At 41.7% G+C, this 26864-nt stretch overlaps 2 protein-coding genes across 8 annotated transcripts in view; both read left to right on the top strand.

Moving 5' to 3' along the window:
* The window catches only part of RANBP3L (RAN binding protein 3 like), a 33892-nt gene extending 30768 nt beyond the window's left edge, over nt 1–3124 (top strand). For all 3 annotated transcript variants that reach the window (XM_015848520.1, XM_015848519.1, XM_015848518.1), the window contains one exon: nt 598–3124. In XM_015848520.1, the coding sequence (XP_015704006.1) occupies nt 598–641 (44 nt within the window). In that variant the 3' untranslated portion in view covers nt 642–3124. The remainder of the gene's footprint in view (nt 1–597) is intronic.
* Nucleotides 3125–4380: 1256 nt separating this feature from the next.
* NADK2 (NAD kinase 2, mitochondrial) overlaps nt 4381–26864 on the top strand; it is a 30814-nt gene continuing 8330 nt past the window's right edge. For 4 of the 5 annotated variants that reach the window (XM_015848479.2, XM_015848481.2, XM_015848480.2 and 1 more), the window contains exons 1-7: nt 4381–4829; nt 18132–18220; nt 18575–18663; nt 19840–19921; nt 21080–21163; nt 24191–24327; nt 25333–25411. In XM_015848479.2, coding sequence (XP_015703965.1) covers nt 4533–4829; nt 18132–18220; nt 18575–18663; nt 19840–19921; nt 21080–21163; nt 24191–24327; nt 25333–25411 — 857 coding nt within the window. In that variant the 5' untranslated portion in view covers nt 4381–4532. Of the gene's footprint in view, nt 4830–18131; nt 18221–18574; nt 18664–19839; nt 19922–21079; nt 21164–24190; nt 24328–25332; nt 25416–26864 lie in introns of all 5 variants that reach the window. The other variant, XM_015848482.2, reaches the window with a different exon arrangement.

Raw genomic sequence — 26864 nt, 5'->3', positions numbered from 1 at the left:
ACAAAGCCTTTCAGTTCACCTGTAAAAGGTTTAAACATTTTAGTAACTGCTTAGAGGTGGCCAGGTGATTGCAGAAATTTTTCAGCAGATACTGAGGGAGTGATGTTATGTGTCTGAAACCAGTCAGTCAGCTATATATACTTTGGCAGGTTAGTAACAACATTCTAGATTACTCACCAGAGACACCCTTGGATACCTTACCATGACCAGTGAGTTACTGTTGCAATGAAATGTTGTACTTCTCACAGTTTACTGACATCTGTTATTAAGTGTTAACATCAAATTACTTAAGTCAGTGTTCCACTTAGAGGACAAGTTGTTTTGCATCCCAGAAACAGTGTTCTGTCTGGTCACCTATATCCTTAAGTGCTCATGTGCTCATCTTTATTGACATGGGGAGTCACAGGCTTCATTCACTATTCACATGCTCAAATATTTGTGAATAATCCTGCGTTATCTGGTTAGATATTTATCTAAACCAGGAACTGATTGTATCCAAACTTTAACCCACTGCTTTGGTATTATGAAATGCCAGTTTGCTTCAAAACGTGAATATGCTCAAATTTAAAGAAATGTTATTTAAAAATTCTGTTTCAGATCATTCTAGATGGACCCGCAGGCAGCCTGTAGTCTGCTCATGACATTTACCACAGTTTACAACTGATTGCTGAGGACTCATCTTCTCAGAATGCCAGAGATGCATCAGGAGCTGGAAGAAGGAAATCAGAACAATTTTGCTTTATGACTTTTAAGCAAAGTTTAATTTTATAAACAGTTTACGTTCAGTGCATTGGGAAGGAACACAAGATGCAGTCTGAAGGTTCCAGTCAGCCTGCTTTGCACAGAGATGAGAATAACATTATGGCTCCTAGTGTTCAAGAACTGTTAAAGTAGCTTCAGATTTTAAAATTAAATATACTTAGATGCATTATTAATTTAAGGACCTTTATAGGGAATCTATGTTTATTCATCATCTTGATGGGGAAGAAAACAAAACAAAACAAAACACCAAAAAGAACACACATAACCATTAAATAATAGCACACCTGAAAATATATTTTATATTTTTTTTGTCTGTTATTTAAAAGATACATTTTGAAGACTTAAAATTGGGCTTCCCTGAAAACACTTATTTAAAGTTGCCTGGTAGTACTCAGCATCCTGTCAGTAAGTACACACAAGCAGAATGGTCAGTAGCAGTTCAACATGACAAAGGCCAACCGAAATCAAATGCTTTTTGTTGCTGTTGTTTTTGATATGTGGAGCAGTCACTGCCAAGACTTGCTAAAGGGCAAAGAACTGAGTTCTGCTCTTACTCCATGAGACCACAACATGAAGAGCTGTAAGAAGTTCTAGGGGACTTCTGAGCATTACAATCTAAAAGTGAATCCGTTTGCACTTACGAACTTCTTTTTGCTTGCACAGGTCTAGCACTTGCACTCTTAACTGTCCATTTTATATATAAAAATAAATGCATGGACATTATAACTGGAGATCTGCATAAAATTTATCTTATATTTGTGAGATTGTCTAAGATTATTTCTGCTTTCTTATTAGCCACAGTTATCCCTAAACAGCATGAGATTCATACATTAGTCAGATACGTGCTATAACCCAAACGATGCCATCAACTCTGAAAAAGTGATTCCACAAACTAGCCCACTACCTTGCCATTCTCATGGCAAACTGGAAGGTCAGTTCTACAAATGCCACATGTGAATTAAGACTTTCCAGCTACTTTACAAGCCTATGCACAGTACAGGCACCATTTAATGCTCCGTGCTTTCTATTCTGTTAATGGGTACAAAAGTGTATTTCTGTAGTCATTCTGCTGCAGACTTCTCTTGCCTGTTATATCGTTGGTTACAAACTATTAATTCCCAGTCGTCCTCAGAGCTGGGGGGGAAAAAAGTGCTCTGAAGTATCTTAAGTCCTTCTAATTTAAAAAGTTGTCAGTGTTTATCAGCCTTAAAAGCTGCATCACAACTGAAGAGTCAAGTTACAGTTTAGTCTTCCCATCTGAACATAAGTATGAAGTTGGAAGAATTCCAGCTTCTTCCCAAATTATCAAGATTAGAGTTCAGGTGAAGCTGAACTACCATCTAGATTACATTGAATCTTACACAGCCTGCCAAAATTAGCACTTCTCTGACTTATGGATGAGAGCAAGTTTAAATGGGAATGGATTTTTGCCTTCACCATAAAGCACCTGTCTCAAACAGGGAAGCACTGGAACTCTTTTTCACCCTTCAGTTTGCTGATAACAAAAATGTTCTTGCTGGAGCAGCTGTACAGTGTGTCCTTCTGTGGCAGCCTTGCTCCTAAGCACAACAGCATTTCCATTACTGATCTTCATATTTCATTGCTGTAACTCATACTCAGGAACAAAGCTTCATGTTACAAAAACTTCAGCAGTTGTAAAAAAAAAAATCCAGCAATCTTATGTATTTAGCAACAGGTCATGGGGAGAACTTTGCCCTGGAGCTCAACTGGTTATGCACTGAATGTAGAGTTTGATTTCAAAGTCTGCCCCAGCAATCAAAGCCTTCCATGAAACTGAATTTAAGCTCCCGAGTGTCATCATTTCCCACAGCTTCTAAGTTGTACTACAGCATACGCAACAGAATTTTTGCAAAGGACTTCACAACTTTCTAATATCCTTCTACAGTGAAAGCACCAAAGCTTATGATCATTCATGAGTAAAAAAAGCCTTTCTTCCGAGCTGCCTTTTCCCAAGACTGTCATATACATACACACACCAGTATACACACATATGCTCAAACATACACACGCTGAAAAATGAAGCTACACATCCTACAAGCTGTGGAGGAAAAGAGATGTCTGAATACTCTGAGGAGTGTGGATAGTGTGGTAACAGAACACATAGAAATACAAATATGTGCAGACATATTTGAGGTATGAAGTTTTACTCTTGAGATCCCAATAAATCCATTATTTATTTCATTTAGTCTCATTGCACTAAGTTTTGTTGTTTCTCGAGACTGAAGGTATGCTGGTTTGTAATACATTCACTTGGTCTTGAAAATGTAACATTTGTCACTTTATGAAAGCAGGAACAACCATTTCTATGTCCAAACAATAAACAATTTTCTTACAGCTTTTATTTCCGTTTGTCGTACTGTGTGTGAAAGTTAGCACTTCCTCCTGTTCCTTCCACAGTATTTCTTGCCTGTTTTCCTAAGGAAAGGTCCCATCCAACCCAGCCTTGAGCACGTCTATGGATGGACAGCAGCACCAGCGCCTCACTGCTCTCTGAGTGAATAATTTCCCCCAACATCTAACTGAACTTCCCCCTTGTCCCACCACTAGCTGTCCATGTAGATCAGTCTCTCCTTTTTAAAAACAGTATTTATCGACTGTTTTGCAAGCAGGCCCACCTACATGGTGACACTGCACAAAGTGATTTATGTTCTGTGACTCTGCCTGAGACTTCCTCTTGCAAGTCATGGATGAATCACTCCATTTTCTGTGCCTCAGCTCTTCCAGAAAATTTAGTTTGTAAGCCATCTCGAATTTACATTTTAAAAAGCACATTCTGATATTGTATGCCTATGGTTATTTGCTCTGGGCCTCAATCCAAAAGGCCGTATCATGATAACAGAATGGCCTCAGAGTAGGACAGTGCTCTGCATTCAAGACTGACATAGTGTCAGAAGCTGATTTGTTTTGTATGCAATGATCAGAACAGCTCAGTGTAAATAGGTGCTGTGAGAGGCACAGAAGTTAATGTGCTATTAAAGTAGGCATCTCGCAGGACACAACTTTTCAAATCCTCTGTTATCCACTTGTTCTCCATTACCTCATATTATCTACTGTTTTGTACAACCCCCACATTAATGTTTATACAGAACGAGGCATTTTCAGGCGATTAGTTGTGTTTAATTGCCCTCCAGATAATCCGTTTCGTGGCGGTGTCCTTCAAGGCTAAGCTAATCAGCAGACACAGGATCCTCCTCCTGCTTTGTACCGCTGCAGGACGGCGGGGAGCAGCCAAATGCCTTCAGCAGCTCCATTTCCTAAGGCTCCCAGTTAAAAGTCCCTGCACTCATGGCTAAACAGCTCCAGCTGCTCCAGCTGCTCATCCCGGCTGACCCCAGGTACACACTCCCCTCCTCAGCCTACGTGCCCGGCGCTGCGTCCCGCCCTCCACACACAGCGAGGCGGGAGCCGTAGCGCTCCGCAGGGCGCATGCGCATCCCGTGCCCCTGTGCTCGGCTGTGGACCCGCCGGGCACACGCTGGCCCTCACCCCCGCGGTGATGTGAACAGCGCATGCGCACAGCGCGCGAGGCCCAGCCCGGCAGCTCAGCCCGGCGCTCCCGCCCCGCCCCGCGTGTTCTGATTGGTGGAGCTCGTGGCTGCGCGCGCGCGGCGGAGGGGGGCGTGCCGGGTGGTCCGCGCCATGTGTGCCGCTGTCCGCTCGGCCGCCTCACAGAGGGGGCGTGTGGAGCCGGGCAGCGCTGCCGCCTCGCGCCTCCCGTGCTGAGGAGCGGGGAGCGGCTGAGCCGTTCCATGTCCGTACCGCGGCGCTACCTCTGCGTCGCCGGCCGGGCGGCGGGAGTCGCCTCCGCCCCGATGGCGCTGCCGCTGCTCGGCGGAGCCCGACGACGGCTCCTCGCCTCCCGCGGGCTGAGCGCTACCGGAGCCGGGCCGTGGTGGCCGCGGCGGCGGAGCTGCGGGGCAGCGGAGGCGGCTGGTGGAGGGTTCAGGCCGGCGCGGGTGGCGGTGGTGGTGAAAACGACGCGCTACGAGTTCGAGCAGCAGCGGTACCGCTACGCCGGGCTGTGCGAGGAGGACCTGAAGCAGCTGGTGAGCGGGGCCGGGCTGCCGGGAGACGGTGCTGGGCAGGGAGAGCGGCGCGGCCTCGGGCCGGGGCTGTTGTCACAGGCCGGCGGTGCCCGAGTTTGTGCTGGGCTGTACGAGCTCGGCCAACCCCGCTCTTATTTTCCCTTGTACCGCGCGGTGAGAGGGCTGTATGTGCAGAACTGCAGCGCCGTGTTGCGAAAACCCCCACCGACACCTAGAGAGGACTTGGTCCCGTTTCTTCCCACCCCTTTAGCTCTGCTTCACTTCCTCGTTTCATCGTTTTTTTACTAACAACTGCAGCCAAACGCTCAGATGCCCCGTACAGGTGGGTGTTGGGAAGGCACGCCAAGGGCGGCGGGTGTCCCTCGAGCTGCCGCACCTGCCCACCGTCTCACAGAATCACAGAATGACCCGGGTTGGAAGGGACCTCAAGGATCATGTAGTTCCAACCCCTCTGCCTGGCAGGGCCACCAAACATACACCTTTACTAGATCAGGTTGCCCAGGGCCCCGTCCAAACTGGTCCTGAAGACCTCCAGGACGGGGCATCCACAGCCTCCCTGGGCAGCCTGTTCCAGGGCCTAACCACTCTCCTAGTGAAGAACTTCCCCCTAACATCCAACCTAAATCTTCCCTCATTTAACTTAAAACCATTTCCCCATGTACTGCTATTGTCAGCCCTTTCGAAGAGTTTACTCCCCTCCTGGGAGTAAGTTCCCTTCAGGTATTGAAAGGCTGTCTCTGTCGTCGCTCTGAACTGGTACTTTGGATCTGCAGCTTTGGATGGGCTGAAACTTGCAGAGGGGTTTCATTTCTGTAGGAGACGCCCGTGATGTGTTTGTGTTGCCTTCAGAAGTGCGGTATCTGAAGAAAGAGAGCTCTTGACATTTTTCAACGTCTTCCTTTTTAACCTTTTCCCTGGGTACTTGAGGCAGCTATAGATCTCCTGTGGAGTTCCTGTCTGTGCATACTGTGTGTTGCATAGATCTCTTTACGTGATTAGACTTCACGTGGTGCCACCTGCTTACATTCATACTGTCACTGTGTGTAGGTTAGTGCTGCTGAGTGACTCCCTGTCCCACTACAACTGCAGAGAAGCAGCATCTCACCCAGCTCATCTTGGGACTGCTCCTCTGTGCTCACTCAAGCTTCTCTTAAGGGAACTTATATTGCTGCAAAGTGTAGCTCAGTACTCAGTGTGTATCAGCTCAGTTCCTCAGTGTACATCTGAACCCACCTTTCCTTAACTGCTTGTGTGCAGGCTAGACCAGAACAGGGGATCAATGAAGAATGTAAAGGCCCTGAGCTCTCAGCTGCAGCTCTTCCAAGAACAAATGTTTTGCAGGATCAGTATCCTGTGTCAGCTGGAGATCCCTTAAAGAAAAGTAACCCTGGATGCACAGTGCTTGATTGCAGTAGTTGCAGAAAAATCTTAAGTGTATTTTTGGAGAAAATCTCAAGAATTCTCAGTTCTCCAGGTTGGGAGTAGTGCCTTTTCTTTAAATTTAGCTTCCCCCTCAGAATACTTCCATGAGAGAAATTGCAGCAATAAAACTATCTCCACGTAGTCAAAGTCTAACTTGCCTAAATACATGTCAACCACTATTTATTTAGGCTTTCTGCAAAAATGCCTCTATTTACTATCTGCTGGGAATCAGGTCTTGGATTCTTTTCCTTGATCTCTGGGCTAGCAGCAGCCTTAGTGAATGCATTAGATGAGGATTCAGGAGATTCTTACCAGGTCTCATATGTACTGACAAAATGTTTTTCCTGCTATGGACAGCCTTGGAACATAGTGCTTTTTGGTTCTGAGTTGGTCATGCTGCTGCCTCCATCTCTGCTTCTGGTGTAGGCTGCAGAAGCTGGTCCCAGGGCTGCTGGTCTCTGAGAAGCTGAAGCCAGGCATATGGACAGGTTGTCCCACCGGGGGTACCCGGGGTTGGGGGGGTTTGATTCATCCTGAAGGCCGTGCTCTAATGCAGATGTGAGTGGTGCAGAGCTCAGTTGCATGGGGGGGTGAGGCAGGGAGCAAAGTGGACATCTGGGCTGGCCTGAAAGCCTGTGGGTGATTAAGTGATGGGAAAAAAGCATGGAAGTGTGTAGGAAATAATTTTTATGAGCCTAAGTGCTTGTGCCTGATCATTACAACATGAAAGCAGGCCCAAATTTAGGTATTACATTTTGTATGTTTTTGCATGAAGACAGAAAAAACAGTAAGTCACTAATGCAGAAGTGACACTGTACGTGCCTTTCAGCTTAAAATTAAACAATTACACAAGCAGTTAAATTGTTCTGTATTCACAGAGACTCTTTTTTGAGGTGCACCAAGTGAGTTGTACTACACAGACACTGTTAAAAGTTGCAAAGTCGAAGTGGCAAGTTCAGAATTCCTGAATTCTTTCTCACTGCAAAAAGGGAGAGGTGAAGAAATAATCCAGGCAGCAGAAAAGTAGAACAGATGGGGGAGACATGTGAAGAGAGTAAACGCTGAAAGTATTTAGGAGATCTCTAAAAGATTAAATCTTTCATTGCATCTCTGCGTGTACGTCATGCATGCTTTTCCCAAGAGGTTGTGTTCCTATATCCTGCAGCAGATGCTCTGCACACCCAAAAATGAGTCTGTCGAGAGCTGTGCCTGTTCACATCTGACTTTTGTTATTCACATTCTATTTCTGAATGCTCTGGAAAGGGTCATTAAGTGCTGTGAATGCTACTGTGCAGGAGAGGATTTAAGAGTCTTGAAAAGCTGAGAAAGGGAGTAGAATACATGTAAAAGATGATGCATCTTCTGATACCTTGAAAGAAAAATACCCTTAAGTAATCCAGCACTTAAGTTTTTGCATTAGTAAGTTCTGTGCATCATATTGTACAGGAGCTGTTTTGTCTGCCCTCATGAGATTTTAAGATACTTTCATATTTTTAACTCTTGCAGTTATCGGCTGCAAGTTCAGTATCAGTGATGGTCGTTTTGCAAGTCCCTATACATAGTTTGCTTACCATCACTGACAGCACTCTGCATTTCCTCTGCTTGGTGTCTAAATGTTGATGATTACTAAAATGAGTGATTCGGTCAGCTAATAGCGAAGGCTGCTGTTGATGCTGGAAGAATTTCATTGCCACTGAAAGCCTTTATTTTCTTTGGAGAAAACTTGTGGAGAGCAAGCATTGCTGTCTTCCATACATAAACCCAGAGAACGCTTGGTCCCAGTACTGGATAATTTCCTCAGTCCTGTTTATGTATTTTTTCAGCTTTACAGAGCAATTGACACATTACTGCTGACTTGTCTGTTACTGCTGGAAGGTGTTTAGGGGAGATCAACAAAATTAGCTGCCCAAACACACATAAGGTGCAGTTTAACTTCTTTTGAAAGCATCCAGTGAAAAGTTATGGTTGTGTTTGTCTTGACTGGAGGAAGGTGATTTAATGTGGACCACAGTTGATATGCTGCTTTGACTGTTCTAGGTGTCTGTCTTTGGAGTGGGGAAAGGAAAGAACTGAAATTTTGGACTGCTGAAGCAAGTTGGCTGAGATGGTCATTTCAAAAATGTGCTCATTTAGGTATCTTGAAAATGGCAGATGGGTATAGAAGGAGTATTCAGGTATTGCTGCCTCTGAAAGAGGCATGATATGAGCTCAGTGTTCATATGGGGTGCCAAAATAATGCTAAGCAGGGCTGGTCCAGAATGGAGTTCCCCCCAGCAATGGGAAAGCCTCAGCCGTGCTTGTGAGTTCTTGTGCACCAAAAAGAAAATGATAGAAGTGGAGAGGAATTGGGTGCATCCCTCTGGGTTAGATGCTTGTGGCAGCAGCTGTTACTAATCTGTGCATTAAAGTTTCTGTGCTTTCTAGAAGATCATCTCTTACGGAGCAGAAAGGGAAAAGCAATGTGCAAACTGACAAGTTTAACAAAATTCTCATTTTTAAATGGAATCTCAGTCTTTTTAAAAGACATAAAGCCCCTCACCTTTTCACTTTGAAACTTGAGCCGGGCTAAAAAGCTGTGAGCTTTAGTGTATATATCAGCCCATATGTTGTGTGGATCCAGATGTGTGATGTGTGAAGGTAGGATCTTTGAATGAAGACTTAATTAACAACTGAGGTGGTGCTCTGAAGCTTTTCTTTACTCGGATGAATTCAGTCTAGCCATCTCTGGTCACTTGTTCTGTAACATGAACTGTTCAGCAGATTATCTTCTAGGGAGAGCACAAAGAGTGTTTGAAAACTGGCAGAACCATAGTTTACTGCCTCACCTTGAAAAGAAAAAAATAAATGAATGCTGTGTACTGAATTTGAAGCATAATGGAGTCAAGAGATGGGTTACAATCTACAATGCTAGGATTATATAAACCTAGGATGCTTTTCTCACAAAAAGTTTGAGCTGCTCTGCTGGAAGCATTGTTGTGGGTGTAACTGTGGTTCAAATCACAGTCACAGTGTTTTGCTTACCTTTACTTTTCCAACTTGGTGTGTTTGTCTCAGTGTTCAGTAAGTTTAGTTGCTGCTTTATAGAATAAAATGCCTTCTAGGTTGTCATTTTGTCATGTGAGGAGTCTGGAAAATGACTGAAACAAATGACTGGAACATTATTTCTTCCTCCATCGTGTTCGTTTTTCCAGCACCTCATTCAAGTATACTTAGTTTTATATATAGCAAATAGACATGAATGCACAGGGTTTTGGTGTGTTTAAATTAAATGTCAGCTATCTCAATCTAATGCTTAATACAGCCAAAAAAGGCTTTTTTTCCTCCCCTTTTTTTTTTAAGAGGGAGGGGGGATAGAGGAGGAGGAAGAGCCTTTAAGTAGCTGTAATTTATATCATTGTTATGTTTTTGTCTGCTTGGATTGCCTGCAGTGTGCTGGATTTTTGGAAACCTGTAGCTGCAGAAAGAAATTCCTGGTTTGTTTATAGTTAACACAAAAGCTTGTTCTGGATTAGCCCTCAGATTGAAAACCATTATGTGGATTCCTCAGTTGTGGTTAAGGTAACAGTACTTTAGTGTGGTAAATGAAGAACTAGTAAACAGTTTGTGGTATTTTTTAGTTTTGTTCATCTGCAGATAAGATTCTTACCCCCCAAAGCAGCATTTCTTTAAAGCTTTGGGAAAGTGATGTTGCCTGTTGTACTTAACAAGAGAATTAGTCAGTCATCTGCTACAGAAGTAATGGAATACAAAATGCTTCATCATTGTCATTCTATGGCAGTTAGAAAGGCAGCATTTGGAAGGCTGCTGTCCCCATATAACAAAAGTGAGGGGTCTAAACTGCTGGGAGAGAAGGTTTGGGGGGTGTAAGCAAAATGCTTCCTTGATAAAGCAGCCCACTAATGTGCTGCAGCATGGGAAATGCCATACAGAACTAACAGAAAGACAGCATGCATAAAGGCCACATGCTGAGAACAGTTTGTGTAGTTACTTGTGTCCCAGACTGGGACAAGAAGGAAGGAACTGGGCTTACTGCCTGCAGCCTGCAACTCAGTGGTACTTTGAAATGGAAAACTCAATTCATGTTCAAAGTTTTGTAGGGAACTTAAACCTTGAGCCCAGGTCTTGCTGATTCTCAGCAGGGCTTTGTTTTGGACGGGTCTGTGTTTCTTTGCTGCTTCAGCTAAGGGAAATGGTCATTACTAAAGTCATCCTTTAAGCAGACATTGAGTTTGTGTATTACACTTTTTAAATTAAGTCGTCTGAAGTCAATGTGTTGTAAGCTCATCCAGGACCTGTATCTCAGTCACACGGTTGGGTTTGCTTCACAGAGAGCTTTGCAGCTCTCATTAGGTGGGGCTGCCTGGGCTGAGTGACCCCAGGTGGGTTCATGCTCTCATGTTGCAGGCACAATTCTGCTGTAGCCTGTCATATTGTTATCAAAAGCTTCAGCCACAGCCTAATCAAACAAAGCATCCATTCAGTGAGCCTTATCTTCTTTGATGAAGATGTAAATCGGATTCACTTTTTGTCAAATTTGATGGTGACACAATCTTTTTTTCCTCTAACAAAACCGTAGAGGGGCAGCTTGGATGCATTTTGGTATTTGTAGTGCAAAAGCAAGTAGGAGAACATGCTTCAGCTTTAGGGAGTTTGAAAAGTCTAGAGTCCTGGTGAATCCCGCAAAGGCAGGGCCATGGGTATAAATACAGCAGCCGGAACTTGTGAGTAGACACTATTGCCTGGGTATTTGGTCTTCAGCTAACAGAAGCTGAAGGTGGGCATGGTGTGACACTGTGATGGCTGCTGTTGTCCTCAGATCCAGACACCTGCTGTATGAAAGCACAGAGCTGAAGCCCTTCAGTCTTATTTTGCTCAGTCTTATTTTTATCTTTGTCTTTTTCTCATCATTGTCTAAAGTCCAGAAAATGAACCATCCTTCATTCCCTCCTTATTTGTATGCCTATTATTTCTATAGTAGAAAATAGGAAAGCTTAATATGTGGTTGAACTTTTAAATTCAGGTGAAGAGAAATGGATAAGCTCCATGACTTCTGACTGCTGAAGAAAGTGGATTTGCTTTTAACACTGCCAATTATTTTATCTAGTAGTTAAGACAAGAGCATAGGAAGACAATTTGCTTGCAGTTTTAGGTTGGCAGTCTCAGGCTTTGGTCTTTAAGCAAGTTTTGAGTCAGTATTCCTTACTGGTCAAGGGAACTAAGTAGTGTGTGTACTGCCTGAAGTGTGCTATGTTCAGAACTGTTTCTAGGCTTGGAAAAAGAACTAACAATTTTCCATAGTGTCATCAAAACAAATGGTTGTTTCTTTTAAAAGTGTGAGTGCTATCTGTCTGTGCTTGGGAGATGATGTTAATCTAGAGAGAATTTCTGAGGGTACAAGGCTTCTAATAATGCTGTGCTTTGCTTAGAAATAGTCTCTAGACTTTAGCTATAGTAGTTGTAACATCATAATCTTCAAGCTGAAATTAAAGCTTCTGTGTTCAGTTGTTGCATTCTAAATCTGTTTGGTGATTCTTTCTATGGAACTTGGGTAGGAAACCAATAATCTGTTCTTTTGCTTCTTGTGTGTGAAGTGGGAAGTTTGTTGTGGAAGCCTGAGTAATTGTTTTTAGTTTGACTCCAAAGGTGTTTTAAAACAGGCAGTGGTCTGCTAAGGTGTTGCCTCCATTCTACTGCAGAGGCAACTTAAGACTTTGTCAGTGTTGCAGATTCTGAATAAGCTTTAGAATACGAGTAGATACATTACGTGCATCTGGAAAGCTATTAGGGTAAAATGTAGAAGGTGATCAATTCGTAGCTTTGCTCAGGACAATATTCATATTTACTGTTCTACAATCCTAATGCTTAGGTTAGGAAATGTCAGTAAAACTTAAGCTACAGCTTTTCTTTTCCCCATTCCCTAATACAAGGATTGTAATTCCCATACAGACTGCAGCAGGAGTTCTGAGGTGTGTGTGGACAGCAGCAGAATCCTGGTGCTGCCAGTGTGGCACTTGGCCTGTCAGTGCAGCACGGTCTAATGGGGCCTGTGGGGCTCTGGGACAGTGGCTGCGCAGTTCAGGTCCCATGGGGTCAGGCTGAAGGCTGGAGAAGGAAGGCAGCATCCAGCAAATGTCTCATGTCAAAAAGGCTATTAAAATGCATTATGAAAAATCAGCCTTTCTTTGAGAACGGTCAGGTAGGAGGTTGTGTTGTGGTGTTACACTATCAGACAGCTCAGCACCACAGGGCCACTTGTTTGCAGGGAGGATGTAAAACAGGATCAGGGAGATAAAAGTGCTTGAATTCATGGTTGAGATGAAGACAATTCACCAGGTAAAGCAGAAACCTTGCACACAGAATCAAAGCACAATGAGGAATTCACTGGCTGGTTCCCATCAGCAGCCAGGTGCTCATCCACTGCCAGGACAGCAGGGCTCTGAACACATAGTGCTGTGTCAGGAGGACAAATGCCATCATTCAGTACTTGACCTTCCTTCTTTACCTGTGTGCTCATTGCTCAGTGTGATGCCCTGACCTCTTGGTCCAGTTCAGGTCAGCTCTCCTGGGTCTGACCCTCCCAGCTCCCTGTGCACTCGCAGCCCTTCACTGGCAGGGGAGTGTGAGAAGCTGAAACCTCTATGGCACTGTGTAAGCACCACTCACCAGCAGCTAACATATCAAGGTGTGATCAACTGCATACTCATCTGAAATCTGATACAATGCACCGTATGTCTACAAAGAAAACTTTAGGTAGAGTAGCTCTCATGTTTGTTCTTATGTATACATATATATGTTTACAAGTTTACATGCTTTTGAGGTCAGATTAACCACCTGTAGTTGTTTGTTTCTTCCTTTTCTTTTTTCTTTCCTTCTTTCTTTTCTTTTTTTTTTTTTTTTTTTTAACTTATGATGAAGTCACACTTAGCTGATTGTCCTTATACCATGATGCTGGATTTCCTGTATGTTCTGCCCTTACAGAAATAAATAACAACTTTTTCCAGTTCTGGTAGTCTTAGCAAGTAGGGCTTGGCAAATGTTATATTTCCCATGTTACAGTCTTTGTCTTCTATTCATCAGTATTTTAGTACTTTCAGTTTCCTTTGCTGTCACTGTTCTTTTGTACTAACCACTGGAATAAATATTTACCTGCAGTGCAGGGCTCCAGGCTTTCAAGTTTCTACACCTTTAACTTAAATTCCAGGTGTGCAGCAGTCTGCAGATCCTGAGCTCTGTACGACTAGCATTTTATCTTCCACTTGTCTATTAAGTCAGTTTTCAAAACGGCAGTTTCTGAAAGTATTTTACTTTCTAAGTTTAAATGTTTTTGTGTTTTGAAAGTCAGGTGAGTGTTCATGTGCTTTGCATGCTCTCTTCAGCCATCTTTTTGCCTTGCTTACAAGGTGGTTATAGAAACAAGTCCTGTTCAGATGCTCTTGGTCTTTTTTAAAGATGGTGAATTCAGTTTGCTCTTCCTTTTTGGATATAGTTGCATGGTTAAGCTGTTCTAGAGGAGTTTTTGAGGGAGACAGTGAATTCCCTTCATCCATTATCCTATTCTTTACAAGCTGGGAGGCTGTTGTGCTCACTGTTGGATGTTGGAAGCAGACCAGCCTGCCAAAGCCTTTTTTTCTGAACGGAGAACTGTGACAACTGTAAACCAGGGCTTCATCTGAAGGGTGGAACTTGCCAGCTTGTCATCACACAGAATGGCAGGAGTAGGACTTGAGAGCCGGAAGAGTCAGCTGGTGAGGTCCATCATGGGCCTGTCTGAACAGCAGGCCTGGAAATTAAGTCTGCAGAATGAGCTTGTCAGGTCGTCCAGCCATTGCCAGGCTTTCCAAGGATATGACTGCATGTGCACTGACTGGGGTGTCTGATCTCTGCCTCCAGCTTTTTAAAAGTAAAAACGAGACAGTGGTCTGTCTGTGTTAGTGCTTTGGTATAGAAGAGCTCTTTTAAGAAGTCATGCTAGTAATCCCTTTGTGGCATTCACATCGTGGGTATGAGGCAGGGCACAAGGCAGTGGGTACAAATGCAACCACAGGAGTGGAAGCATTCCATGATTCTATGAGCTCTCTATAAGGGCTGTGGATGCTTTTCAGGTTATTTGAAGTAATTACTTGAAAAGCTGCTAATACAAGTGTTCATGTTTGATGCACTTTGCTGTGGGTAGGCTGAGGCAGGCTTTTAAAGGAGGATTGAAGCTACAGATAAGCTGACTTTTAATCTGCAGAGCCTTGTGCATATGAGCAGGGTTCATTATCTCCATAGATTTAGTTTAGCTGTTTAAGGGTAAAGCATTGACTTTTCATTTCTCTTGTAGGTTATTGATGCTTACTTGTTTTATTGTTGAATTCAAAAAGGAGGACTTTACACTTTTGATATCTATTCTGTAATGCTGATCTTTGTAAGAGGAGAAATATCCACATAAATTTTCAGCCAGTCGTCAGGGAGCTTATCTGAGCACTGCTTCTGCTTTCTGACCAGGCAGACTTGGTTCCCCAGCAGTTAAATTAGCCATGCCTCTCTTTGCTGGTAACAGCAGTGAAGTGTTGGCTGTGGATGTGCCATTGATGATTATGATCACAAATGATCATGCAGAGATTCATTTCTTGCTCATTGTTCTGAGTCAGAAGCTTCCTTGTACTAAGCTGAAAGATCGTTTGCTGACAAATCTGGCCAATGAATAAACAAAACTGCAAGAGTTTGTATGTCATGTGTGGAAGTAAATCTGTGAAATTAGCAGTTTGAAAAACATACACTGCAGTGTCTACTGGCCAGGCATAGAATCATGGAATCCTAAAATCACAAGGTTGGAAAGGACCTACAAAATCATCTAGTCCAACTGTCTTCCCATTACCATTGCTACCACAGCTACTAAACTGTGTCTTGTAGCTCCTCATCCAGATGCCTCTCAAACACTGCCAGGCACAGCCACCTCCCTGTGCAGCCATTCCAGTGCCTGACCACTCTCTGAGAGAAGAAGTTTTTCCTTACGTCTGATCTAAACCTCATCTGATACAACTTGTGGCCATTTCCTCGGGTCCTGTTTGTTGCCTGGGAGAAGAGACCAAACCCCTCCTCATCACAACCTCCCTTCAGGAAGCTGTAGAGTGCAACAAGGCCTCCCCTGAGCCTCCTCTTCTCCAGACTAAACAATCCCAGCTCCCTCAGCTGCTCCTCATAAGACTTGTGCTCCAGACCCCTCACCAGTTTCGTTGCCCTTCCCTGGACACATTCCAGGGTCTCAGTGTCCAGTAGTGAGAGGCCCAAAACTGAACACAATACTTGAGGAGTGGCCTCACCAGTGCTGAGTACAGGGGGATGATCACCTCTCTGCTCCTGCTGGCCACACAGTTCACGTTGATTGTTTTCAAATAACTTAAAGATTAGCACAAGTCAGGGAGTCCTTTGCCTTATGTAAAAACATCAATATATGTATCTATCTATCCTATACCCATGCATGAATATGTATTCAAAGCCATATCAGAAGATTTAAAAACATGAAGTTTTAGAACCAATAAAGTTAGCAGTGGGTCACAATTTCCATTATATATTTCTCTTTCAGATTAACTGCAAGCTCTTCCTATCTAATAAACTTTCTTCAGCTTGGACTGAAAAAGGCAGAGGATACCTGAGGCTTAATGACACATGGTGCTGAGTACAGGGGAATGGTAACTTCTCTGCTTCAGTTGGCCACACTATTTCTAATGCAGGCCAGGATGCTGTTGGCCACCTGGATACACGGTCTGCTCATGTTCAGCCAAGCATCAACCAACACTCCCAGGTCTCTTTCCTCTTCACAGTCAGCCAGTCACTCAGCCCCAAGCCTATAGCTCTGCATGGGGTTATTGTTGACAAAGTGCAGGACCCGGCACTTGGCCTTCTTGAACCTCATCCCATTCACATCAGCCCAGCGGTGCAGCCTATCCAGATCCCTCTGAAGGGCCTCCCTACCCTCAGGCAGATCAACACCACCTCCCAACTTGGTGTCATTTGCCACCTTAATGAAGGTATACTTAATCCCCTCATCTAGGTTATAAGTGAAGATATTAAACAAGATGTGCCCTAGAACCGACCCCTGAGGGACACCACTTGTAACGGGTTGCCAGATGGATTTAACTCCATTAACCACTACCTGCTGCACCCCAGCAAAGTGGTGCTAATAAGCGTAATGACCTGGAAGATCAGTGAAGGTGTTTAGGTTTATCTTTGCTCATGACCAAGCACAGCTGGCAGCTGCCTACACTGTTTGCCTGTAGTGCTGTTGATGGCATCCAGGCAAAGCCTAAGAGCCCTTTCTATTGGAGGAGGTTTCCTGACCCAGCTGTAAAACCAGCTGAGGATTTCATTTCTAGTAGGTATCAATCACTGATTCTAAACCCACTAAGCAGCATGAGGGCGCAATTCCAGAACAGCCAATTCCATTCTTTTCTATAATTTCTAGAGCAGTTTTTGTGTGTGGCTCACAGTTGGATTTCTTGATGTCAGTTTTTATCAGACAAATAAAAATTGCATTTGTTGGGTATTGAACTGCAGGTTACTGTGATTGTCTTGTCTTGCCTGTCCTTCCTCCTTTGCTGTGGGAATCTGTGGTGTGGGAATCTGTATGAAAATGGGATTAGATTCAGCTGTCTGGCACTGCTTGTTCTTGGAAGGCAGTGCTGCCTTGTATAAAAGCACAGGAATGAATAGCTGGAAATGCCTTTTTAAAGTTTCTGGCACACACAAATTTCTCTACGCAAACTCAAGGAGGAATTTTTTTCTGCTCTGCTGAATGTGAAAGGGAAATGATGACGGCATCATCCTAGAATACTTCAGGTTAGATGGAAGCTTAGGAGGTGATCTAATTTTGCTTACTGCTCCAAGCAGGATTTCTTCCATTAGCAATGTATTTGCTATCTCCTTTCACTTAATAGCATCTTTTTTTTTAGTAGAAAACGTCCAAATTCAGCATAATCTGCATATAGACGCATATTTGGCATACCAGCACCAAATAAACAGCCTAAATAATGAGGTAGAAAATATATAGAGGGAGGTAGTGACTGAATTACTTGAATGGTAGTTTGTTGCAAAATAAAATAAAATAAAAATCAGATAATGAGCCATAGGCCTTACCTGCCTGCTGATTCCGGTCTTACCCACGTGAGCTTCTAAATGTTCACACAACCTAAAGTGTGCCCTGAGATGAAGTATTTAAATTATTTTGCTTCCAATAAGGATGGTTTCTCTTGTTACTGGTGTGGTTTTGAAAAATTTGGGCTATGAACCAAGGGCCAATATTGAAGGCAGCAGTTGGCTTTACCTTAAGTTTAGTTTCGTTTTTGATGCAAGGGAAGGGCTACCTTTGTTACCACTTGGCAGTCTTCCATTTTTGCTCAAAAACAACTTGAAGGTTAATGCTATAAGTCTTTCAAAGATACCTGTTTTAATTAAGCTTTTTCTTGCTGCTTTTTTCTTTTTTCGTATTGCTTTTTCTGTTGTCCTCTTTCTGATTATCACGAAGTTTAGGTAAATAGCTAATTACTTGAGTGCTTTCATCACATGTTAGTGGAGGATATTACTAAAATTATCTTATGTAGATTTACACAGAGTCTAAATCACTTGAATTCAGGGAAGTGTCTGCAGTGGCATAGAGGTCTGTGTACTGTATCATTTGCATGATTGTGTGCAGCCCTGGAGGTTGATTGCTGTGACAATGTAATTGCTTTAATGTGGTGAATGTAAGCTGGCTGGGATGTATACTGAGATGTAACTAAAGAGACACTTACAAAAGCATGCGTATTTATAATGAGATAAAGTAGGCTTTATATAGCTTCTGTTTATATTAATCACTACACTAAATGCTCTTGATTAACTGTTCCATTTTCTGTCTTACAGCTTGCCTTGAAGGGATCTAATTATGCTGGTCTATTAGAGAGGCATCGCATTCATACGAAGAACGTGGAGCATGTTGTAGATAGCTTACGGTAAGAATACATGGATGCTGAGAATTTCAGAAGCAGTGCAACTGTACATAGGTTGTATGAAATTATGTTAAGAAAGCTTTGTATGATGAGTATTAGTAAAAAATACTGAAAACAGGATGATGTGGATAGACAGTCATCCCTGAAACATCATGTGAACTAGTTTAGTTTGGTTAACTAACACACTGAATGATTATCTTGAAAACAGATGGAAAAAATAGAAAGCATTTGTGTGGGCATAAAATGTTTATAAGCCAAATGACAGTCCAAATAGTCGTTAGTTACATGTTAGTTTTCCAGAAGGATGTGACAAGAAACAATACAGGAAACATTCTGGCTTTTTCCTTCACTTTTCAGGAGTGAGAAGATAGAAGTCCGTCTTGTTAAACGTCGAGAATATAATGAAGAGACGGTTCGATGGGCAGATGCTGTTATATCTGCGGGAGGTATGACTGTGGAAATCAAGTATTTCATTATGTTTTCATAGATGCGTTTTTCAAATGAAATTTGCAGTGTGTGAAGCATCTGGAGATGTTCATACCTTGGAAACAAATTTTCTATTATCTATAAAGTTGTAGCAGTAGGAAATAAATGTCAATGTGTGGCCACCTTGGATATGTTTTGTACTGGCTTGTGTAAAATGGTGGAAGTTGTTGATTTTTCTATTGCTTTCTACTGAAGAGGGTGCTTTTCTTTGATTACGTATAGCCCATCACCTCACTGTTTTTGAGAAATGTGAGGTGGAGACCAACAAACTACTGTTCCCTTCTCAAATTGTCTTTCTTTCTTTCACACATAATTCCTTTGACTGACAGATGCATCCATTTGGATAGATAGGTAGAGGTCTTAGGGATGTGTTTATATGAGAAGCACCCTAATAATACTGCTGTAGACTTCAGTGAAATCTTCAAAGTTGAAAACTAAAATGAGGGTTTCCACTCATATTTCCACTGCCAGCTTGACTGTGGCAACATCCATCATGGTTATGAGAGAAGTGGCACATCAAAGACTTCCAGAGCTCCTGTCTTCTTGTAAAGACTGATTTGGATTGGAATTGTCCTTCTGTTTGACAGCAAACTATATTAACATCTGAAGAAACAGTGGCATTTAAAGGCCTATACCTTCTCAGTTTAATGTGAGACTTTTTTCCAAACATGAATACATGGAGCCAAATAAGATCTTTAAATTATGCCTTCTGAGACGAAACTAAAACTTTATTTATTTATTTTTTTCTTTCCTTTGATGGGAATCACTGTAAAATCTGGTATTGTTTCCTGGCTTCTGTGTTTTTTGTTTAGCATTATTTTCCAAGTAATTCTTCTTACTAGGTAATAAGCGTGTAGAAACTTCCAGAAATCTCTTTTCAAACTTTTTTCCAGTCACATTTGTTATCTTGAATGTAGTTGGTGGTACTTTGCTTTAAAAATACCAGTAATTTTCTGCTCCCTTTCTTGGTGTGTGTGTGTGTGTGTACCTCTTAGGTACATACAGGTACATTTATATTTACATGGGTAAATACAGATAGGCGGGGGAGGTTCAAATGTGCTGCAAAACATGTGAGACTATTTGGATTGGAATGCCAGAACGAAAAGTGAAACTAACATCTCTTTGTTTTTCTGTAGGTGACGGTACAATGTTGTTGGCAGCCAGTAAGGTCTTCGATAAATTTAAACCAGTTATTGGAGTAAATACTGATCCTGAAAGGTAAAAACACATTGGGGAAAGCAGTGCTCCATTTAATATTGGGCATAATATGCATCTGTTTTCATGATGCATGTAGCATGCCTGTGGCATTTAGCAACATTTGTGTCTAATGTACTTGATTTGATAATAAAAGTTTTCAGAATGAGTTGTCCCCTCTAATCTGGGAGGACTAAGGTTTATTGGATAAGCATTATTCAGCTGCTTTCATATCAGTGTAGCAATACTTAGAGCTTGGTAACTTGTGTTACTGACCACAAGCTTGGGGCTAGAGGAGGTGGTAAAGTACTGAACAGAAAAGAGACCTAGATAACAAAAGCAACTAAGTGTGGTACCTGAACACATATTTAAAGAGAAGCATTCTTGGAAGATGCTGCCTCCTCAACCACTTAATGGCATTTATTTGTCCTCTATAAACTCTACCTAGCAGTAAGATTGCTTTGGGCAGGTGTATCCAGTGTATTAGTACTGCCCAGTTGATAGAGCCTTCAAATGGATGGCAGGTAAAAACTCAGAATTCACCCAGGCTCTATCCGCTGGGATTTTCAGATATAGATTTTTGCTTCTGGTATAATCAATTAATCAAATATTAGTAGGTAAGAAAGCAGTGGATAAAATATTATAATTCTTTAAATATCTTCTCTTAAAAATTTTTCAAATTCTGTGAATAAATTTTCTACAGTATCAAGTCTTAATAGCAAGGGTCATATAACAAGTGCCTTCAAATGATCAATTTCACTCATGAAACAGTAACTGTGTTTAGTTTTCTGGCTTGGACATGCCATTCATTTGATCTTGGGCAGGTCAGCTGCCTGTCCTGTATCACCAACTTGAGTTAAATATTGTTTCTAACTGGCAAAGTCTTTTAACTTTGAATTCCTTGCCTAGAACTGCAGTGACAAAAACTCTTTGTCAGTACACATTCTTACAGAACTGCTAGCTTAGCAGCCCCTTGTTAGAAGAACCCGGTGTATGCAACAGGAGCTGAAAGATGAGTGTGGTTGCTGATGTACTTTGCTTGCATAATACTGTGGGCTTTTAAAAGTAAAAAAGTCTTGCTTTGCTTTGTGTAACAAAAAAGGCTTTTTTCTTTTTCTTTTTTTAAGGTACCAGATATTGGTATACTCATTTTCCAGTGTCTTTATTCCTTTTTGTTTCCAGATCAGAGGGTCACCTGTGTTTGCCTGTGAGATATACACACTCATTTCCTGAAGCGCTACAGAAGCTTTATCGTGGTGAGTTCAGGTATGATTCACTGATTTTTCATTTTACAATACCTTGATTGGATAATGCTTAATAATGTGTGATCTATAAAGGAACAAGTGACGCTTAGTAAAATCATAAAAGTTCAAATCATTAATTCTGTGTAAATGTTTACTGTACTGAAAAATGTGTTGTTAAGAGTGTTGCTGGACTGTAAAGTTGGCTACATGTTCCTGGCAGAAAAGGCATTTGGCAAGACCTTCACCAGTTGATTTTTCTCTTCTGACTTAGCAAATGCATGAACAAGGGACAGTAGTCCTATGGCAGGATGTGTTGCCTTATGTATTTCAACACTCAGAAACATTTGTAGTACAGTGACTGGTAATGCTAATAGAAGCTAATGAAGCCTACACAGTTAGGAAATGGTCAGTTTGATGTAGATGGTTTTAGCGATTAAGGTACAGTGACTTAAATTTTGTTGTTAGAGTAGTCTTAGGGAAAGCTTCTCTTTATTATAAAGGTAGCTTGATGCTATCAATACTAGATATTCTCAGAATAATTAAACTCACTTGAACTAAGGAGGAAGTAATTTGAATGTTAAAGGACAAACTAGGGGAGAGTTTTTTGCAGTCTCCTATTTAAAAAGGGAGACAATGTTCTGCTCTCTTTGCTCTCTTTGTTCCCTAGTTGTGCCTCCTACAGCATTAGAGTAAGGGCTTCAGATTTGGAAGCTCTTTTTATTTCATTTATTAGCTTCAGTTCCAATCCTGTTACACTGTATTATCTCTCATTCTGCTATTATATTTAATAAACTCTTTTTTTCTCCTAGCTTGTTGACAGTGTTTTCCATGTCTAGGCCCATCACCTTTTTTTTTTTTTTTCTTTTTTTTTTTCCCTTCCTCTGCTGCTTTTTCCACTGGGTGGGTCTGTGGGTCCCTTTACCCCCTTATCACTGAACTAGACTGAGAGAGGCCAAACTGACATGTGGCATGTTAACATTCCAGGAATATTTCTGTGATGACAAGCAGTCAAACAGAAGCAAGTCATTCACATTGTAATATATCACAATTGTTTTTTGTTCATCATTCTAGCATACTTAATTTGTAGCTTGAAGCATTCTTGTATTTGTGCCATGAAAAATTCTAGAATGAGGTGAATATAGCTATCAGGTTTGATTAGACGTAACTGAAGGAGTTTTAGTAGTTGTTACTAAATGAAAAGGTACTTTTCAAATCAAATGTCCTAAGGCTTAGAAAACAGAAGCTTTTAACTTTCCGTCTTGCTGAGTTGTTCAGTTAAAGCTGCTGAAGTCCCTTGCTAGTCTAGCCACTTGTTTTGTTGGATGCTGTGTTGAAATTTTCATTGCTTTGCTCCTGTTGTTGCTCTGACAGAACTACAGCCTCACCGGAGCAAAACAGAAAAGATCTTTCTGATTATTGTTTCAGAGTAAGTTTGAAAACTGATACTCCTAAGCAAGGACTTGAGTGGGTGTAATCTGATTTGTTTAAACATAAGGAAGCTTTGTACTTGGTGGAAACCTGGATCAACTTGTCTGAAAGAACTTCTGATGGCTCAGAGTTCCATTAGGATGGTGATGCATGTGTTGGAGGCTGGAAAGAGAGGGTGTGGGGTTTTTTTAAGCCTTATCCTTGAACTGTGTGGAAGTCACCTGAAGAATCTGTAAACATTTACTGCGTTCCATGTAACTACCAGTCCATTTATAAAAGCCAATCTATATCAGACTACCTTTGTTTTGTGATGGTGAACAGTTTGGACATCTATGAATGCAAGCAAGCAGTGGTAAAAGTAGAGCAGGCATTGTTGTATAAATTCTTTAGTACTTGTTCTCAGACTCAGTGCATCAGTCATGCATTCAGAAATTAGGATCTCATTTTTTAAAAAGACATTTGTGTGTCAGTGCTGGGTCCAGTCTTCTTCAGCATCTTCATCAGTGACCTGGATAAAGGGCAGAGTCCACCCTCAGCAAGTCTACTGGTGATACAAAGCTGGGAGGCATGGCTGATACATGGAAAGATTGGCAGGAAGGAACCTGATGAGGTTTAACAGAGCAAAGGTAGAGTCTTGCACCTGAGGAGGAATAACCACCCACATCAGTACTAATTAAACGATGACCTGGAGTGGAGCTCTGCAGAGAGGGACCTGGTGGGGGGGTCCTGGTGGACAACAGGTTGGCTATGAGCCATCAGCGTGCCCTTGGGGCAAAAAAAGGCCAATAGAATCCTGGAGTGGGTTGAAAGAAGTGTGTCCAGCAAGTCCGGGGAGGTGATCCTTCCCCTCTACTCTGCCCTGGTCGGGCCAGAATACTGTGTCCAGTTCTAGGCTCTGCAGTCAAAAAAGACAGGGATCTCCTAGAATGAATCCAGTGGAGAGCCACAAAGATGTTTAAGGGCCTGGAGCACCTCCCGTATGAGGAAGGGCTGAGTGACCTCTGTTCAGCCTGGAGAAAAAGAAGACTGAGAGGCTCTTAACAGTGGTGTGTAGTGACAGAACAAGGAGCAATGGCCTACAACTTGTACATAGGAAGTTCTGTACAAATATGTGGAAGAACTTCTTTATGTTAAGGGTGATGGAGCACTGGAACAGACTGCCTAGAGAGGCTGTGGAGTCTCCCTCTATGGGAGATACTTAAGACCTGGCTGTACACCTACCTGTGTGATCTATTGTAGGGTAGCTGCTTTAGCAGGGAATTGGACTTAATGATCTTTTGAGGTCCTTTCCAGCACCCATGATTCCACATGGTTCAGTATGATGTAACTTTTGCAGACATCTTTTGGTCAGTTTCATCTTATTTTACACATAAACAAAACATCAGCTGGCAATTTGGTAAGTGTAAAGTATTAACATTTTGATATGATTAACTTCATAAGTAGAGAAGTGATAATGGAAGCTATGAAACTTGAAATGGGACCTTGTATTTTGCCTTTAATCATAAGATGCTCTGCTTTGTGAATGAACTGGCAAAACTCTTGTGTCTTCAAGACTCTTTGATCTTAGCTAAATCTATGATGAATATTTTGGGTACTGATAAAAACTTTTCCCTTCTCTAAGGTGGCAGTGGCGACAAAGAATCCGACTGTATCTTGAAGGAACTGGTATTAATCCTGTCCCTGTAGATTTACACGAACAGCAGCTAAGCCAAGAGCAACACAGCAGAGCTCATATAAATGAAAGATTCCAGGATCAAAGTAGGTTGAAGTCTGTGACAGGAATGTAATCACTTTGCTGTGATAACTTTGAATGGGAGGCAGAGATTTGTAAGAGCTGAAGTCTGGTTTTGAGTCTGGTTACTGTGTTTGAGAAGCAGGAAGAGACAATACTTGTTAGCTCAAGATTCAGACTCTGGGTTTTTTAGATGGGAGAATGATCATTTTCTATATGTTTGTTCTGGACGTTTATGTTTAGAATTAGCTTTCAGTGTTAACAGTTTCAAGAGATTTCTTAAAATAGTATCACCTGCTGGCAAAATACCTCCGGCTGTTACTGAGTCGTGGCTCTTAGGATTCCTTGGGGTTACCATAGGAACAGTTTACCGTGAATTTGGCTGCTCCACACTGAAAGTGTCTCTGCACATACTTCACTTCTTCTGAATTTGAGGTAGATTACCTCACAGTTGAAAAGTAAGCTGTCACTCTGTCTGCAAGCAAATGAGAAAAGACAGGTGACAGTTTCTTCCTGGGTAATTCCTAGGTCATCAGATGCCTTTAACTATTTTCTTTATGCTGGACTGAGAATTCAAGAGCCTCATTTATCCAGTCCTGTATTTCCTCACTGAGAAATCCTGTCCATTATGAAATATTTGTTAACCCCCTTAAATTACCTGTGATATAACTTCTAATTCTTTGAACATAAATTAAAACATCTATTAAGTCACTGTCATTGAGTTCAGGCTAGAAGAAGAGATGATCAGTCTGGCTGCCCATTGTTTCTCAGGCAAAGCAACGTCTGAAAACGTGTGGCATTGGTTTACTGACCTTGGTTTAATTACTTGAAGTTTCCACTAAAGGACTATAAGTAGGTATAGACTATACTGGTGAAAAAAGCGAGTCCTTGAGTTGAAAATTGGACACTGAGAACCAAGATCTAAATGCAAACCCAGGCAGTAAATTGTGCCTTCCAATGGATCATGGGTTGTTTTTCAAATTCTAGACTTTGGAGCCATGATTTAACATGGTTCTTTTCAATATCTGCAGGATCTGATGTTTCTGGTCCACATCTTTTACCAGTGAGAGCACTCAATGAAGTCTTCATTGGGGAATCTCTTTCATCCAGGTATGCTTCATTGTTTTTTGTTGCAGCTTGGCACAACTGACTTCATTTTTTTTATGACACTGTAGTGGGCAATCACTGATGATGTCTTTGCTGTCTAATTTCTGCTTTAGCCCATCAATCTAAAATCCAGTAGGTTGGATTGCTGCTATTTATGAACTGTGTACTCAGAGATTAAGTGCAAAGTGCGGTGCTGTAAGCATCTGTTTTTCCACTTTCCAGTCTGGTCATTCTCTCCTCTGTTTTTCTTGTCTGTTATTTTCTTGGGTAGCTATTAACTAATCACATACTTTCAGTTACTGTCTTTACTATGGACTAAAGATTTCAAAAGATAACTTTTAATTGTCTAGTCTTCTGCACTTCTTAAATATATTTCCACTAGCCTAGCATGAGCAAACTGAGATACTTATCATAACTTCTTTCCCCGTCTCTGTATTTAGAAGAAAATAAATTTAGAAGAAAATAAAAAGAAAAAGCCCTGCATTTGGCTGAAACCTTGTTATTGCAGGAAAATGTCCTTGTCTAAGAAGACAGTTTGTATCACATAATGGTACTGCATTATGCAATGTACTTTCATGACTGTCCTTTCTGAAGATAAATGCATTTCTGCTAGCCAAATGATAACAAGAAAGATATGGGGAATATGATTGGGGCTGGAAGGAGTTAAAACATGATCCTCAGTCAGCGCTTCACCAAACTTTTACTTGTATTTTATATCCTTTTACTCTGTATTTATTTATTATTTTTTAAAAAACTTTAGTGTGTAACATCTTCTTGTGTTTGTACAGTGCCTGGGACACTGTGATTGCTGCTGGAAACAGTATAAATGTTCCATGAGTGCTTTATCTTCCATCTGGACTGCAGCCTCAGACTGGCAGAAGGAATTAGTCTCAAACAGATACATATGTTGCTGTCTACTAATCAAATATAATTTTATCAGGATTCTAAAAGGTTTATTGAATGTTCAATGACAGAGGAACACAAAGCTGTTTTCCAACACTTTACAATAGCCATCTACACCTGGATGTCGTAAATACTTTGTGTTCCTTAGTTCAGTGTATTTGAGAAGCAATGAAGAACACAGTGCCTGCCGGAACAAATCTCTAGTAATAAATCTTGTGTTAACAGGACTTGAAGACTTCAATATTGATGTCACACAGATGGGTTTCATTTTTAAGGCTCAAATGCTGCATAAAAGGAGAAAACATTAGGTGCATCTTCCAAATGTCAGTTAAGAAAACAAAAAAGTATTACAAGTTTTGCATTCTTAGTTTGTCCAGACCAAAACATCAATCACTAAAACTCAGTAAACTTCTATGAAGAAGTTTAGTTATGCTGAAAACAGTGATTGGGATGTGTTTCCAAGGGGTTATTTATCTGAGGACTGTATCGTACTATTTCTATTAAGCATCAACAACTGTAGCTCATAAATATGTCTGGAAGTTCTGAAGGATAT

The sequence above is a fragment of the Coturnix japonica genome, chromosome Z (assembly GCF_001577835.2).
Source record: "Coturnix japonica isolate 7356 chromosome Z, Coturnix japonica 2.1, whole genome shotgun sequence".
Lineage (NCBI taxonomy): Eukaryota > Metazoa > Chordata > Aves > Galliformes > Phasianidae > Coturnix > Coturnix japonica.
The sequence above is the reverse complement of the archived record's forward strand: the minus strand, read 5'-3'. Positions and strand labels throughout refer to the sequence as shown.